The sequence below is a fragment of the Trachurus japonicus genome, chromosome 3 (genome assembly GCF_045865225.1).
Source record: "Trachurus japonicus isolate A0001 chromosome 3, Traja_1.0".
Lineage (NCBI taxonomy): Eukaryota > Metazoa > Chordata > Actinopteri > Carangiformes > Carangidae > Trachurus > Trachurus japonicus.
Window position 1 is genome coordinate 5,599,103 of NC_140909.1, and position 18,477 is coordinate 5,617,579.

General features: G+C 41.8%; 1 protein-coding gene across 2 annotated transcripts; it reads right to left on the minus strand.

Annotated features, from left to right (window-relative positions):
- Window positions 1-3,459: 3,459 nt before the first annotated feature.
- On the minus strand, window positions 3,460-17,115 carry tdrd3 (tudor domain containing 3). 2 transcript variants are annotated; one of them, XR_015038101.1, is made up of 14 exons: window positions 16,902-17,115; window positions 15,943-16,027; window positions 14,464-14,529; window positions 13,204-13,364; window positions 11,862-12,003; window positions 11,634-11,705; window positions 9,618-9,767; window positions 8,979-9,128; window positions 7,660-7,840; window positions 6,859-6,984; window positions 5,345-6,372; window positions 4,321-4,446; window positions 3,980-4,153; window positions 3,460-3,827 (listed from the first exon to the last, which is right to left on the minus strand). XR_015038101.1 is itself a non-coding variant. In XM_085805690.1 (14 exons), the coding sequence occupies exons 1-13, from the start codon at window positions 16,937-16,939 to the stop codon at window positions 4,003-4,005; spliced, it is 2,442 nt and encodes an 813-aa protein (XP_085661816.1). In that variant the 5' UTR covers window positions 16,940-17,115; the 3' UTR covers window positions 3,460-3,827; window positions 3,980-4,002. The 2 variants fall into 2 exon arrangements, 1 of the variants encoding a protein (XP_085661816.1); XM_085805690.1 differs by having other exon boundaries at window positions 3,980-4,119.
- Window positions 17,116-18,477: the final 1,362 nt, after the last annotated feature.

Here is an 18,477-nt window from a genome sequence, read left to right on the forward strand (position 1 = left end):
CTGATGACCCACATCATGGACCTCATTCTCCTCCTCGGTGCATGTTTTCATTTAGAATAGAAAAAGGTTTAAAGTAAGTGCATACAGACACATGTGCATACCTTTTTCCACATGCACAGTCTTGGAAGCAACTTGTAATTTCACAGTTTTATACAACACTATGATGAAGTGGCGCTGATGCCTCCAATACAACAGTCCTCTCTCAGAAAAGTTATTCCTGCTGCACTGTTGGTCATAAATGCCTTTATGTCACTTTTAACATAACCTCCTCTCTGGTCTCCATTATTTTCCACGAGAAGCAGAGAAAGGACCAAGGCTGTTGAGGCCGATGTAGAAATTATGTTAGAAAGGAACACATTTACCAGGATCGCAGGGTTCAGATGTCACAGCTACAAAGGTGCCATGGTGGAGAGGAGGAGGAGGCCGAGGGGTCAGGTGAGCAGAGGGACAATGGTCAACAGCTGTGAATGGGGATACGAGCAGAGGCAAGGCATGTGGGAAACGGAAAAAGGGCAGAGCAGAGGGGATGTTAATGTGGGAAAGAAAGTTGCTCCCCTCTCTGGAGGAGAGAAAGGCTTTCCTCCTGTTGCAGAAGGTTATCAGGTTGCAGGAGGAGAGAGGCAAAAACAAGCAAGCTTTTTGTCAGTGTTTCAAGTAGCGGTGGCTGTAGGCATGTCGGTCGGTCGGTCGGTCGGTCGGTCAGGCTGGGGTTTGGTGAAACAATGTGCTCCAGATTCAACTATCTCAATGTCCACTGGTTGAATTTCCTAAAGGTTTGTACAGACCTTCATGGACATTTGTGTTGCTGAGTCCAAAACATCAACACTTATCAGTTGGATTGTTGTGATATTTGTGTGTCCTTCTCAAAATGAATTTCAACCTTCTTCTTTTTTTTCCCTACATATTTGCACAGCTGGGGGTGGCATGGTGCAGTGGGTGGAATATTCTGGGTTTGATTCCTGTGCTGGGGGGCTTCATATCATGGTTGGAGTGTTGCATGTTCTCCCTGTGTCTCTCCAAGTTCTCCAGCTTCCCCCCGCAGTCCAAAACATGCACACCAGGTTGATTGGCAACTCTAGATAGCTTGTAGTGTGTGAATGTGTGTGCATAGTTTGTCTCTATATGTGGCGACCTGTCCAGGTGATCCCGGCCCTCACACTGGGTCACACTGGCTCCTGCACAGATAAGCAGTGTAGTTAACGGATGGATGGATTTGCACAACTGCCATTCCCAGCCTGTTTGTACTTTGTATTTAGGGGGTCATCCCGATTTTCCCAGGTCCTATGTTCCCCGCTTTTCCCCAAAAGGACCCCGGAAACATGCAATTTTTGATCCAATACCTGGAAGTGGAGTTGTGACTTTGCAGATTTTTGCCTATTTTTGTGTGAGAAGTTGAGTTGTGACTTTGAGTGACAAGTGGAATTGTCCCATTGGTTGAGTTTAGGCAATGAAGAAAAGGTCCTATGTTCCCCAGTACGTACAGTATTGCGACCAGGTAACATAGCAAAAAAAAAAAAAAAGATCCATCTTTGGAAAATTGTCATTCTGAGTGTGTTTGATGCTGATATTACAAATAATGACAAATTACATTGACAGCAATTACCCTCTTATACGTAAGCCTGTGTTTGTTCCTCTGTTGGTTAGGCTTGAGGCAGAAAAATGAGAGGTAGCACAGCACAGTGGATATTTTCCAGTTTGAACAAACATATATTGAAGTTAAATGAAGTAATGAAGTAACATTTAGTCTGTATTAAGTCATTTGTGCTGTTCTCAGATGAACGCTGTTAGCTTGGTTGCTATCTCTTTGGAGCTTCATGTCATTCTGGTATTTTTTTCTGTATGTAGCCTAGTATACAGACTGATGTCTATCACATCAAGAAGGACACACACTCACATTCCCACCTGGAGGCAACAATTTTACACTCATCGGTTCCTGGTTGGAAGCACATGTTTGTCGATGTGAACCTACGACCTTTACGCTGCGAGGTGGCAGCACTAACCGCCGAGCAATCAGGCCACACTCTCCTAATCCAATACAAAGAGAGATACAATCACTACTGAAGCCGGCTGCATGAAGACCTATCAGACCCCCCCAAACATTAAAAATTGAATTGCTGCTGCCACTGTAAATCCCTTCATGTAAAAAAAGAAAAATCCACTCATAAGATTGTTGGTGTCGAGTGCTGGATAATTGAGAGTAAACTTAAACCATAGAGGCCTATCAAATCATCTGTGGACTGAAAATCATTCACAAGCATTTCGAAGCTTGAGATTTGCTTTGATCACAGGATTTTGCATCAACTGTGCAGTTACATAAACATGTAGGCTACAAGATGTAATCTAATCTGTCCTGACCAGCTTCCAGGGACTTCACCCTCTTTTTGCTCTCACACTTTCTTTAGAAGGAATAAGACGTCAAGAAACGCTCACATCACACTTAGACTGGTTCGTCTGCTGTGTGTTAATCCTGGCTTCATAAAATACAATGTAATTACACCCTGATAAACCCACTGACATGAAATCACACAATGAATGAGTACTGATGAAGGTGTTTCAAGCCTCCTGATTAATCTTGTGTTGATTTTCTCTTTGACGAGTCAGTTCATACTTGTGAAGTAACAAGTGACTCAATTTTCACACAAAACAACCTTACAGTTACAGTCTGACAAAAAAAAAAAAAAAAAAAAATGTCACCACAACAGTGTTGCATTTCAAAAATAATCCTTAATATGATATAGGCTTGAGTCCTGCTACCAAAATATCACTGTTCCATCAGATTGAAAATCAATCCTTTATGATTATCTGGCCCCTCGTCTGTGCCCGGGAACGCTTTCAAGAGCTTCACTTTCAGTTCCTCCCTAACGGATAGGTTTCCATATTACCAGCTGTTAATTATTCATCTATGCTCACTTGGCGCCTCGGCTGGAAAATAAAGCACATCCTCTGGACCGGCGATACAGAATAGCGCGGCGACCTCTCTGCTGAACCCTGGTGCATTGTCCATTTGTCTCCCACCGTTGGTAAGAGTGAAACTGGAGCCGAGGTGGAGATTATTTCTTGATGTGTAAAACTTGTCTCTCGCACAGCACAGCTCCATAAACGGCCAGCTCACTGGTGTGCGTGTGTTTGTGTGTGTGCACTGCTTGAAGAGCTAGGTACAGTCCCTTTTGTATTGTGCAAAATGATATCTGTGTAGTGTAACCATCTCTATTACAGGGGGAAGAGATTGTCTTACCACAGCAGCACAAACAAATGAGCTCGAGCTTCTCGCTATGGACTCTCCCCGCCTATCTCTATCCACCAGAAGAGAAATGACTGATGATAGATTTAAGCTAATTTAGAAGCAGATCTGCTGCCATCAATTAAAAACTAACTGAAATTAATTCAGTGATGAAGTGAAACTAATTGACATTTGTAACGACCATCGAGAGATTACAAATAAAGCTAAGACGCCTAAGAGGGGTTCTTCTTCAGCTCTTCATTTGTTTATTTGTTTATTCATCATTTGAATTAGAATTAAAAATAAAACACAATAAAACAACAAATCAGCTACATACTATAGCAACTGTTTATTTTAATGCATCCATTTAACAAATCTTCACAACATATACAGTAGATATGTTTTGTTTTTTTTCTTTTGAAACAAAAATAACAGGTGCTCATGTCAGTTTTTTCTTTCATTTTTGCATTCGAGGTCCAAAGCCCTTTGAGAGGTTTTTCCATGTGTGTCCTGACAGCGTGCACGCTTGAAGTTTCTGGAAGCACTCGGGATTGTTGCGGATAAAAGTGAAATAGTCTCTGTCGTGGAGGGATGTGGGACAAGCACACTGTTGGACGGATGGAGAGAGACAAAGGAAAGCAAATTAATGTGGGAAATTAAGTTTCTATTACAGGAAATAAGGCAAGAGACAAGGTCACAACACTGATGTTTGATTATTCAAGAAAAAAAAACATGTGTGATTATTACGCATTAATGTACCTGCCGGTGTAAACGCAGACAAGTCAATCTCTTGCCCTGGGTGGTTGGTAATACTGTTGCGTTGGCCGTGTGCGTCGTGGCTGTCCGTCTCCTCCACGACGAAACTCTAGTGAACTGTCGTAGTAACCATCCTCTTCCTCCTGCCATTGTACATTTGATATGGTTGTGATGTTACTGTGGGTAATCAGATTACATGTCATTTATGTCTTCCTCACCTCTCCTCCACCCACTTAAATACAGTTCAATTTAGGGGTTAATATTAACCGACACATTGTGATCTTAAAAAGAAAAACTGATGAATGAATCATTCCTGTTATTAGGAGCGTTTGATTTATCCTCACCATCACATCAGCAGCGGCTGGTTTGATGTTGTGCAGCAGGACCTCTTCGCAATTTCCATAATCACTAAATACGACCACAGCTGTGGAGCCTGATGGATGTACAGCATCTATTCTGGCATGGTAGAACTTCACACACACACACACAAAAAAAACAGAGATAGAAACAGAAAACTCATTATTTCAATACAAACATTAACACATGTCAAGGCAAAGACAAATTTACGTCAGTTAATTATAACAAGGAAAAAATCTGTCAACACTGACTGAGATAAATGAGTCACAATAGCACTAATTATTTTTTGATGCCATTTAATGTCCTAATTGTCAAACAAGTGTCAGACAGGAAAAAAACAGAAACATCTGACATTTTTAGACTCCCAGACTGAATGTCAGGGAATCGTCACTGTGGCTCATTCAGGTGTTAATTTGAATGTTGCCACAAATTTTTGGGGGGTCTCTGTCATCCAATTTGTCGCAATTACTGTAAACACTTTATATGTCACATCATGAGCTCTGTTGTGTTTGTATGCAAGTCGGTTAATAACAACTAGGGATGTCAGGATTATAGATTTTCTTGGTACAATTAATATTATTTCAGAGAAATAATCACGGTATTACGATTATTATGCATTAATTAATTTACCAAAACTATGTATGAGTAAAATCAAATATAGTCTAAATAACTACAAATCTAGTTATTTATACAAAATATTTTAAGTATCTATTAATAAAAGACCAATTATATTCCCCAGGGGAATTAACTGTCATCTTTTCCAAATGTTAAAGTTTATTTTAAAATTACAAACAACATGCAAACTTTTAAATTGCTACCGATTCAATGTTACATTAGGTAAATGAACCAGTATCTGTGCATTTACCTTTACTTTGGCGCACATTTGTTAAGATGGTTCTGACATAATGTTTTTTGGAAGTGACTGTATTTAGGAATCTTTGCGATAAATTAATTTTGGCGTTTAATACCGCGATTAATTGTTAAAGCAAGTAATGGTGACATCACACACACCTTGCCGTCCTCCCAGTACTGGGCCAGACACTGGTCTCCAGGTTTCCAGGTGTGCTCCATGAAGTGGCTTCTGTCCGGTCCTCGAGGACCCTGCCCTCCTCGGCCTCCTTGCCCCGACCTTTTTTTGGGTCCTGAGTTGTTAGCAGTGGTTTTCCTTGGGGGCGGCTCCCTGCTGGGGGGGCAGGACGAGTTCGGCGGCTTGATCGGACCAGTTCTTTTGTGTTCCACGTCTCCGTTTTGGAAATGAGACGGATCCCCGGCGGTCGTCACTCGAGAATCTCCGCGTGACATCCCCGCCTCCTGGGACGGCCCCGAGCCCCCTCCCCTCATGTTAAAGTTGGGCTGCGGATGCGGCTGTGGCTGCTGCTGCGACGGACCGTTATCCCTCTGTCGCTCGAAGTGGTCCGAGTTCGGCCGGTCGTTCCTCCCCTTCCTCCTGCTGTTGGGTTCTTCGGTTCTCTCTGGACGTTTATTGTTTCCTCTTCCATCCATCTCGCTGCCTGCAGGGTTGATCTGTTTGGACGTGGGCGCGCTGTCCTTCACTCCTCTCCTGTGGGACGGCCCAGAGTTCCCACCACCACCACCACCACCTCCACCTCCACCACCTCCACCTCCATCTCCGTTTCTGGATCTCTGGTGGTGAGAGCCGCCGAACTCCATCTGCTGCTGAGGTTCTTTAGAGCGTGTGAAAGTGGTCGGGAAGGAAGGAGGAAAAGTCTGCTCATCCCTCGGCTCTCTCCTGTCCGTGTTCTGCGGTCGGTCCGACGTTCCTCGCGACCACCGCTCCTGGCCCCTCCACTGCTGCGACTGATGCGACTGAGAGGTCGAACAGTTAGAGACAGGCTCCTGGCCAGGTTTAGGGAAATCAGTGTCCTTGTGGAAACGCGGTGGTCTGTCATTCCTTTGTTGCCTGTGGTCATAATGCGAGGAGAACTTGGACTGAGACGTGTCTTTGGAGTAATAGTCAGAGTTGGAGAAATTAGCTTTACTCTCATGATGATGTCTCTGAGGCGCCTGGCTCTTTGGCTCTGAGAAAACAAACCAGAACAGGGGCAGTGTGATCAAAAACTACAGCAAAACAACATTAGAATAAATAATATTGACTCGATCGCATTACTATGTGCCACAGACTGTTTTTCAATGAAGATTAAAGATCACTAAAAAAAAAAAAAACTCAAACACAAAAACATGAGGCGAACAGTCATAAATAAAAGATGAGAATATCATCAATGGAACCACCACACCATATCAACTTTGATCAAACACAATCAAATATTTAAATATACAGCACATAAAAATGTGTTCATGCCCCTTTTCAATTACAGCCTCGTGCTGCTGCTGCATTGATCTAGTGTTGATTTCAGAGACAGACAACACGACTTAAATCCCTTCTGCTCACGACAGCCAGATGTTTAAAACCGTGATTCAGTCAACGCTGATAAACTGTTTAAAAAAAACATCACCCATGTTTAAAATCATGGATGGTACGTCATGTAGAAACCCAGTTCACTCACCATCGATGGAGAAAACTCCCATCTTGGACTCGAGAAAGTCGAACAGAGTGCTCGGCCCAGATGGTCGTCCCCCTCCTCCCTCCTCCTCATCTTCATTTCTGGAGCGGCCTCGTCCTCTTCCTCTGCCTGTGAAATTAAATGATATCGAGCCAATAAGAAACGGTTTGATCAATGAAAAAGGATGTTTGATTGTGTGCACTGTGATAATCCACATCCACAATGTGTGTATGTGTGAGTGTTGCAGAAGTAATAGTGAACCCACAACACTTCTTAAAGATTAGATGGATTTGAAAAGGTTTATGTTGTGTAGCTGGCTCCACAGATCCATATAAACCATAATATTAAAGGTGTGATAAACAGCTCCTGCTTGCTTGTGATAAAAACATTACTTCTTGGGTAGTAAAATCTGTAGTTAGGTGCAGTTGGGTGTTGCTGCTGCAGGTTGATTGTCAGCACTGAAACAAATGTAAAACAATGACTGCAGGTAAAGTAGAATATCCATCAGAAACCTTAGCGGTGTGGGCTTGGGGAAAACAATTGGCAGTAAAGTGTGTATGCAATTTGTGGCAAATGGACTACAACGAGCTAAAACCCTCACTGTGTTCCTTTAACTAGGCTGTAGGTGATTTTCACTGCATTAGAGGAACCTGCACATTGCTCTTCCAATCTCATTGTTACTCTGCAGAAACCTTTTTTTCTTCTTCTTCTTTTTAAGGCTGTGGGGCAATTTTTCAAGCCAAAGCAGGCAGCAGAAATGTGTGTATATATATATGTGTGTGTGTTATGTATGTAGGAATGTACCTCTGGGTTGGGGCTTGTTGGATTCTGGTGCCACGGGGCCAGGTCTGCTGCTACCAGTGGATCCAGTCAGAAGGCTGTTAAGTGCCACCTCAAGGTTGTTGTTGTTATCCATCAGAGCTTGGCGAGCGGCCTCTCTGTTAAAGCCCATCTCCATGATGTCTCTCAGAGCGCGTTCATCCACCTACGCACAGTTCAAAATGCAATATAAGCCACAGAAGCAAGATTGAATAGGACAGAGAGAGATGGATTCAATGGACGGCAGAAAGAGAGAACGAGGTTCAAAACAATTTTGGAATAAATATTTTAAAAGTCTTTAAAGACCCACTCCCGTGAAAATCGTGTTTTCTGAGCTTTTCACATGTTCCTGTGGCATTTTTCTTGTGTTAGAGCACTTATCAGCAGAGAAGGAAGTGCAAAATTGCATTTCAGAGTTTTTCTGCCTTCAAACTGCTGTGAACCAATGGCAGACGCGAACTGGCAGTTTCAGGAAGACTGGAGTTGAGGGTGTCACAGCTCCAGGGGAGGGCACTAGTGCTACAAGCTCCCGCCCCGCTCTGCATCTGGCTCAGAGGTGAAAGCCTTCACAGCTCGGTGTAGCTGTCTAGGTATAATAGGTATAGCTCACCTGGTAGAGCAGCTTGCACCATGAGCAAGGACTATGTTCCAGTCTGGGATCGAATCCCAGTGTGGAGTTTTACGCTAAACGCGCTGAATCTGTAATTGTACAATGTCCAGCTGTCAGCAAGCGGGGGGTGGGGTGCGAGGAGGTGGCTGGGCGGGTGCAGAGCAGCGCAGTCTCCGCCCACCCCCCAGAGGTACATTGCTAATGTGCATGGCTAATGAGCTGGTTTTAAAATGGCCGAAAAGGGTCGCGGGAGTGGGACTTTAAAAGTGGGTCGGACGCTGGTGTAACTTTGAGTTTTGTTTTAGGTTGGAGTTCAAGGTTCACACCAATGATGAATGCAGCCGAAGCCAAACACTACAATGTCCTCTTCCATTTTATTTATGTGCTAAGCCTGAAGCTGGCCTGAGTTCAGCCAACAAACTGGAAGGTCGCTACACAAAGCTAGACAAATGGACCACGGCCAGATTGGAAAACCAGACCAGAGCTCCAGTTGGTTTAGACTTCTACAGCATTATGATCAATGTCTCACCCAGTCTGTGAACCATGAAGAAACCAAAGAGGAGCACACAAGTGCCAGCCTTTAAAAACTGCTTTAAGTTGTCATGGTGAATGGAGGCTTCAGTAATATGAAGGGTCGGGTTAAAACCCTCACTTTAAATCGTCTCTCACGTTTGCACCAAACTTGTCATCTCACCAGCTCTCTGTAGTTTCCTTCTTGTCTGCTCTCGGTCCTTTCAACCCTGTCTTCTCGTCTCCTCTGCTGGTGTGAGTCTCTGCCGCGGGAGGAAACACCGCTGGTTAAATTACTGCCGGCATTTCCTCCACCGCCAAACGTGCGAGGACCCTAAGCAGGAAGAAAAACATCAGGATCAATAGAGCTGCAGGATTTGTGTGAAACACAGCGAAGCCAACACAAGCAGCAGCACTTTGCAGCTGACGGTGTAGGTGTGATGACTTTTAACTGGAAGTCAAAGACAATCTGAGGTTAAAGTGAATACCAATGAGGAGCATGCATTTTTAAATGGGGGCCAAATCAAATAGCTTGTGCAAAAAAATTGCTATTGATTTGAGAAACAGTAAAATCTGTTAACGTGGCAAAAAGAGCACTCCTACAAAATCAGATGGAAAGTTGTAGACTATGTCTGGATATTAGACTTTGCTCTGCAAGATAATTATAGTACAGTGTAACAGCATAACAGATGGGGTCAATATATTGTGAAACTAAGCAAACAATTTCCAAATGTTATTTAATTCACGGTAATAACCTGTAGTTACCACAACTGTGTCCATAAAAAGTAATAAAGACACATATCAGTGGGACGAGTTTACTCACCTCTTTGGTCTTTGCCACCTCAGCGATAGCTGCAGTTCGCTGCTTTTCAAACTCATCGTTCTCGTCGACAGTTTTGGCCACACTGTTGGTCTGGAGAGTTTTCCTCTGGTCCAGTTCTCTGCTGTCTACTTCATCCCTTCTTGTGCATTTCTGCAGGTAGAAAACAGAGAGGAGAGAGAACAGGTTGGGTTTTTTTTTTTTTACAGAACCTACTAAATCATGTATTGTGTCCCTTAAGAAAAAGACCCAATGTACTTAACAATTTCCACATTTTGCAGAATTACATTAGGAGTTATACCGAGGTTACCTGCAGAGTTTAAATCATACACTAAGATTTTGTTTCCCAAATCCCAGAGCTGCCTTCCAGCTCGTGGATAATGTTTTGAAACTGTGAACTGTACGGTCTCAAAAAAATATCAACAGTGACTCGGGAGGAATGAGATGGAAACTCAACACTCTCTGCAGCAGCAGTTTCATTGCTATAAAGACTGATGATTCAGTCAAAGGAGTCAGCGAGTGACTGGAGCAAAGACCTTCACTTATGAGCAGGTGCACCATCTTTCTGCTGCGTTGGCAGTCCCAGCAAGGTAAAGTGATAGGCGGCAAGATTAAAAAGCCAGAGGTGACTTATCTGAAGAGAAGGAGAGTGGGCTGCTGATTAAAAAAAATGCCAAATGCATTAGATGTCAAGAGGATAGTTCACCTCAATGACAACCAAAAAGACATTATCACAATTGCTCCTGGCGGCAGCGAGCTGTGCAGATCATTTGGATCTCATTTGCTCAGGTTTGCGGATCAACACCACTGAGGTTTTTTTTTTGCTGCCAACCCATAAACCGGGCGGTTAACTGCTTTCTATTTTTCTAAATATACAACAGACAGCTACAAAAGATGACAATAGATGTCTGTGAGCTCAGAGGTAAGTGACTAGTTTGGTGCCTGTGAAGTGATATGAGAACACTTCACTGGTGAGAATGTTATGGACCCGAGAGCGTGAAGCAAATAATTTCATTGTTTGATGAAATGACACTAAATGTTCCTATTCAGGGGGAAAACAAAATGTCCTGTGAAAACAAAACCAAGTCTTTCTCACTTTTAGGAATTACTGCTGTGAAGCGTGAAGGTGGCGGCGTCACGCTGGGAAAATGCCTCTGAGTAGCAAGAACAACCAGGAGTGGAACTGATCGACTGATAGAACACAGAGCCGTGGAAAATGAGAGTGACCCGGCGTCAGAGATATAGTTACACTGACAATTCGGAGAATGTTGAATGACAAATTCCCAAATTCTCCTCCTCCTCCTCCTCGGGCTTTTTACAAAGCTTGAGCAAATCTGGTCTGAAGAGTGGGTGAAAATCTCCAAAATCCAGGTTTCAAACTGATTTGGATGTTTCTCCTCTCTGAAACTGGCTGAGGAGTTTTATTTTAAATAGACTATAAAATATAAAGCGGCTGTATACTTTCTGGTGATTTAATACTTTTTTCAAATCCAATACTGTGGCCTTGATGCCACATGTTCGACAATGTGGTGATGAGATGGAGCATGTTAGTTATTTCTGATGATGCACTGTGGATGCCCGCGAATCATTTAGTCTCTTCTCAGACTTATTTAAATGCAACATTTGCGTGGGAGATACTCTAAGAAGAGCAAAGACTGACACTGAACTGTTTACAGTGTGTGTGGTGTGTGGACAACAAAGCCAAATTAAAATTCAGTCATGCATTTTAAAGACTGACGAAGACTCGAACAATTAACTCAGAAAGATCAGAGGGAACGCTGCCAAGAAAAAGGACATCAAGGTCCACTCATGGAGTCGGGCCTCACTTTGGCCACTCGCATTCATTAAATTATTATTCAACAGCACCCCTGACTTCTATTAAATTAAATTCTCATTTTTTGTGATTTTTTTTTAATTTTCCTGATTCTGATGTTTTTTTCCCCTGTGTTTATGCCAAGCAAACACTTGTGCAATGTTTGTAGTGATAAGTGCTCGATTATAAATAACATTTTTCCTCACCTGACCAAATGGCAAAAAGGGAGGTGGTCCACCTTCTGCTCCAATGTTACTCCTGCTGTGTTTAGCCAGACTCTGCAGGGTTGAATGGCAAAAGTGAGATCATTCTTAACGACACAGTGAAAAATCATAATCCTATTGTAGAGTAATGACGGAGGACCAGCGGTGGCCTCTGGCGAAGATTTTTGCATCGTTTTTATTAGAAAAAACTAACTGAAAATTGACCCTCACCCTTTGTAGCTCCCACTTCTCCACCAGGTGATCCACCTCTCCTCCGAGGACAGAGATTTTCGAGTCGTCGAGTAACAAAACGCCGTTTTTAACCTCGACTGTACCGAGCAGCCTCACCTTTGTTCCAGGGGGGGTGTTGAGACTGAAAAACAAACAGACGATATTAAAAATGCATTGAGACGACGCATTTGTTTTTGTAGAACCAACTATTAATTGTTTAACACGTTCAAGGTCTTAAGACATGATGGCTGCATAAATTGAGCCAAACATCCCATTGCCTTTCCCCATACCACTTTATAAATGACATGGAGCGGTGCCAGGGGGTGGGTGGTGGTGAGGCTCGGAGAGACTATTAATAATCCCAGCTGCTCACCCATCCTCATGGTAAATTAAAAGCCCCTCTATCTCATCAGGCCTGATAAGGCCTCTGCCTCTGTCATTAGGAAAGCGCAGGGACTTAGAGGGATTTCCAGCTACTGATGCCGGATGCCAAAGCAACAATTAGGGATTTCACTCCAAACCTCTGGGATGGATGCTAGTGGCCTCACGACAGCGGCCAACGCAGAAGTGAGGCACTCTCTATCCCAGATTCAATCATGTACGAAGCACATACATCCAATTGAACAGACCCACTATTCAGCCTTTGATCAATGTTGCTACTTAATGCTTAATTGTCATTCCTCTATACCAGTGCCCCTCACTGAACAGTCCTGTAATCCATCTCGTCCTTCTTTGCCACTCACTTATGGCCTCACGCACACCAAAGCGAACACTTTCAAAAGAAACACTAACTACCGCTGTTGGTGGCCAGTGTGTGTGTGCCGCTCATAAAGAGGGGATTTGTTCTGTTCTTTCCTCTCTTCCCATCAGGAAGTCAAGGCCCACATTCTGGCCACTCCACCTGTACAGACTGGCTAGTCACCATGGCAGCAGTCGCCAAGGCCACCGTTGCTGGGATGGAGATGTAATTAAGGCTGGGAATTGTTAGATCAGCTGCCACCACGTGGAAATTGCAGATAAAGGGAAAATTGAGGCATGTGGCGGGCTGAGAGTGTTGACAGGAGGTGAAGGGTGTGCGTGCAGCATCTTACACATTTGCTTTGAAAATATGAGGAACTGGCTAAGTGACATCTCTGCAGCTAATATAGATGTTTGCAGTATTTTATTTTGTACAAGACTTTCTATAAAAGGCCTCAGATTATAATAAAAGCATTTGTTTATTTCTAACACATAACATAACAAACATTACATGCATGTACAACAATATATTGCGCGCATGTGATTTGCACTAAGCCTGATATATTCAGGGGAAATTCATGTAACAGAAGTCGTGTATAGATACCTGATCTTAGACAGGTGTTTATACTCCAATCCAACACAGGTGGTGTGCCCATCTGTCATTTGCAGGCGCAGCATTCGTGGTGCGCCCTGGGACTCCTCATGGTCTTTAGGAGCTGAGATGTTCCTCACCTTCTGCACCTGGAGAACACATGGACCCTCCAACTGGCAATGTGCAGCAGAGAACAAAAGGAAAAAAAATGGCTTAGAAGGTAATTCAACAGAATGTGGGGGGGAGGATTGCAATAGTGAAATACGAGCTCAGACTAATGCATCATAAAAATAACTCTTCCATTTAGTCTACCTGTGTTGGGTTTACTTATTTCTCCATGTACTGCTTTATACTTTATCTTTAATTCTACAGTGATCAAGTTATTTAAAAAGCAATGGTCAGATCTCTCCCCTCAAATAGTGATATCTATTTCACCAAAAAAGAAATGTAGAAAACATATCAATAAAAGACAGACAATAATTTAATCTCATGCTGTGTAATATAATTTCAGGATCTAAAATGGCACATTCACTTCCAGACATAACTTCCATACACGCCGGAGTGTGTTATGTTTAAAGTGTTCATCTTATCCAGAGCCAGAGGGAAGCCACAGTTGAGTTAAGCTCCCAAAACATTACATCTTTAATTGCATGTTTTATTTGGAGCATTTTCTGTCGACACTTTTCTCTGGTTTCTCATGTGAAGAAGCGGCTCTTTAAAATATATTTGTCAGTGTATTGGGGCCATCTAGTGGTGCCGATAAGAACTGCTGCATTTGAAACATTAACGTGAGCCTGCATTGCAGAGACTCCGGGCTGAAATAGAGTAGAAGTGCATTAAAAAGGAGACAAGGGGGGTCTCCAGGTGAAACAACTGGTGTAGAGAGGCAAGGTATGGACAGGTGCGCTTTATTCAGCTGTGGCATTTGGCACTTACTCACAGCTATTAACAGAAAGTGGTAGGTGGATGGTTAAAAGGTAAGAGAAACCTCCTGCTATCAGCTGCCGCATGGAAAGAGAAAAAAACTAGCCTCCACGTCACATCGCATACAAGAGGTGTGGTGCATTTAAGGAGCGTCAGCACAACTCCGGTGAGCTCAATGACATGGGACATAGAAAACTCGAAGTGAAAACACATTTTCAATGAATGAAACATAATTCTATGATGCAATTAACACACAAACAATGCGGGCTTCCTAACATGCATCATCTCATTAACTTTCATTAATGTAGCACCAAAAAAGGGCCGTGTAATATTGTCTGTGTCATTCACCTTCTCAGTTCTTCCACTATTGACATCTGACGGCAGGTATTTTCTTCCAGTAGTCCGAAGATCCCGCTGCAAAAGCAGACACAGCTTAGCTACAACATTAAAAAATCATCCGACAGGCATAATTACATGAAATGGGGTAGTATAGTTTGCCTTGTACACATTCTAAAAATGACTGTGCCTCACAATAAAAAACAATTTACCTGATGCTATTCACTCCCCTGTTATGAGTCCTTTCACTTGTATTCTCAGAAACACATTTCATACAGCATACAGTCCACAGCAGGCGAGTAAACATGCAGAGTACGTTACAGTATATTTTATAAGGTGTAACATATGCTGATATATTCATTTCATAGATTACTGAATTCAGTCAAAATGAACATGTAAGCAAAAGAATGATGAATGCTTCAAATGTTTCTCCACGCTGCAAACACCTCTCCTACATCAGAGCACCAGTTTCTAAATGTCACCCATCCTTTTTCCAATCCTGCTCTACTTTGCAGCAGACACCATCTCTTAATGTGGCTCTTTCATTTCTCCTGTGAACCTCAGAAAGGAATCACAACTTTACGCCTCAATGAAGTCTCAATACATGTACAAATTACAGTGCAATTACTTCAATATACTACAGCAAGACTTCAAACAGAAACGATGAAAGAGGACCCTCGCAGGTTTGTAAGCACAGCAGCAGCTGTTCCCATAGGAGTTTTTATTTTTATTTTTAACAGATAGCACTTTATTAGTCTTTATGATTTTACTGATTATAAGGTCCTATAAGAAGCTCAAAGCACTACATGTTGTTTTCTGACCATCTATGCACTGTTAAGTCCTGGTGCAGTCTGGGATCTTTCAGCAGCAGGTGGGTTTGGTGAGATAGTTGGGACAACTAAGGGACAGTTAGCCAGTGTTGGCTGTGTAAATAATGGGCCATAGTGATACTAAGTTCATAGAGCTCTATAATGTGCTTTTCACACCAGTTTATTTACAGTGCTAGATTCTGCATATTGATCATACTGAACCTTTACAGGGTGTGATTATAGTTTGACCTGTTAGTTTACATACAGTAGGGGAAATAATTATTTGATCCCTGCTGATTTTGTAAGTTTGCTCCCCCAAACAAAAAAAGGACGATTTAGGCTATAGTTTTTATGGTAAGTTTATTTGAACAGTGAGGGCAGAGTATCAACCAACATATGATTTATTATACTTTATTTATCCCCAAGGGGAAATTCGTCCATATCCGGAAATAACATCATAAAGGTAATGATCTAATTTATATCTGATCAAGTGAAATAAGGGCAAAAACCAGCAGGGGATCAAATACTTATTTTCTCCACAAACCATTTAATCCAAGGGTTATTTAAACAGGGTTAAATAAGTTAACAAAAGATACATCTAGGCACATTTCAAATAGCACACTCCTCAGTTGTGGGAAAAAATGGATATGCACAACTTTAAAACAATATTAATAAGACTTACATGGAGTGCAATACGGATAAGGTCAGTGTGTGTTATTTTTTCAGCAGATCCTTTCAGTTCTGCTATCCCTTCATCACTGAGGAACCTGTAGGATGACCCCAAAAAAAGGTAGAATGAGAAATTGATAAAGTTAGCTCTGGTTTCCAGTAGTGAGTCATCATGTTTAACCTCGATAATTTTACAACTTTTGAAACTTTCTGCAAAGCATCTCCCCACTGCAATTACAATAATTTAATCATTTGAATTATTAGAAATCCTATGCTGACTAATAATTCATATTTTGCAACATAATTTAGTTATTACTCTAAAAGTAGCCTATTTAAAGAAAAAAACACTGTCATAATATTATATTTTCCAGCCAAGGGGACCAGTGATACAGAGTTACACCCTCAGAATTGTTGGACAGATAATATCTTGTTTTAAATACAGAACAACCTCAGGACAGAAGCAATACTGCAAAGTGTTCCAGCTGTATAACAGAGCACTGGCATTTTGACTAGCAAGAGAAAAGAAAATTGTGAAACCTGTAAATAGTATTTTGTGGGACCATTGTGACTGAAGTCCTGGCTGTGTTTTTACATTTTACACGGCCATGTGTAACTTTTTTATTTTTTGTTTAAATGAGTTTATATTCACTGTTATCTCCCGACTACCACTGTGTGCAGCGTTATTACTGGACAACAGTTCATACAAAGTGCAGCGCCAACTGTTTGGATGACGTTAATGCCATGATGCGAAGTGTGGATTAGCAAAGCAGGCTAACGTTGTTTATCTCGCTAGCTCCTGGTGTGGTCGATCTTATTTATTTGCTCTGAGTAACCCAATCAACTTGTCGCGATTTGAACTTTGTAAAATAAACTGGGAAACGCTCATGTATAAAGAAACAAGATTTCATGTTATTAGCCCCAAAACCCAATCAGCTAGCTCTTTGACGTTAGCTAAGATGCTAACTGACTTACCAGCCCTCTTTCGTCAGAGACTCAGTCAAATCGGTCATTTTCGTCCAAACCGTAGATGTGTGAACAACAACACCAGCAGCAGCAGGTTTTTTTTAAATAAGCGCACATGAACAGCGACTATCTAAGTCTATAATTCATATTTTCTCTTCTTGACAACGCTACAGCTCGCTAAAGTGAGTTAGTACCCAACCAACGACCCTACGTTATCTACGTCATCGACTGAGACGCGTTCTACAAGTATGGAGCGCCGAGAAGGTCAAAAAACAGTTTTGTATTTCCGTTTCGGATATTTCTTTGCTTTTCATTTTTTAAAATGTAGCCACAGTCTATGAATGTAGCCTATTCTTTTTATATGTGGTGGACAGTAGGCTACAGATCGGATTAGACAACCAGTATATATAATGACAGAGAGAGGCAATTTAAAATATTACCCCATACTCAACACTTTTGATGAGAGCCTTGGTCTAACCTCGTCTTGCTGTAATGAATGTGACTGAGAAATTGTAATTGTGCAGATAGGCCTATGTATTGAAAAAAATGTTTGAAGATACAAATATATTGGAATGAGGTGACAAAGAGTTGTGCGTCTTGACTGGACATAACTTTGGGAGTCAATGTGTCTATAACATAGTGGAACATTGAAGCTTATCAGATGGGTCCACACACTACAGCATCCAAAACTGGCTGCCATACCTTTATGAAACCTTCCATGTTATCATAGGAATAAAGTCTTCCTATTACCTCCTTGTACCAATCGTCTCATGTGGGAATGTTCTTATGAATCCAGAATTTGAAAATAGTCTTTCTTGCTATTCTAACTTTTGCTTTGTGACTGTTCCTTGTGCCAGAATAGATGACTCTGACATGTTGTGTACAGTATGTACGTAATGTAATGTAATGTAATGTAATGTAATGTAATGTAATGTAGGCTATGTAAAGTTGTGTTGCCTGTATGTTATGTTCATGTATCACCATTAAGTAGCTTAAGCCTTAAGCTAAAGGAAAAATGTATGGTTCTACACAAGTTGCATGCAGAGGCAAATATGTGTGGTGATTGAACCTAAATTGGAAAAGAAAAAAGAAAGAAAGAAAAGACAACCAGTTTATTTGTTTTAGTAGAAAAGCTTGTAGCTGAGGACATATTGCTCATGTCAGTTAGGCTACTTCTCAGTATTCAGCCCAGATCTGACCATCGAAGCCTCTGAGTGTGGTGGCGCTGAGAGCTCAACACACTGCAATCTAAGAGAGGATTAAGAAAAGACACAACCATGCTACAAATTCAGATAAACAACATCATCAATCTCACAATGCATTCTCTGCAAACAAAAAACAAAAAACTCACCTTTATTAACAACAACAACAACAACATTTTTGTGTATTTGCTCTCGGGGGGACTGAAGCACCACAATAAAAGACATTTCTACTCCTATACTGGGATGTGGGCCCAGGCACTAATACTACTTTGGCACAAAGAGAAGAAAAAAGGATTATGTTTGTGTCTTTTTCATAGCCATATCCCATAATTTGCTTTGTGAAGTCAAATGTAAAAGAATTTTAATAAACATTTGCCTGAATA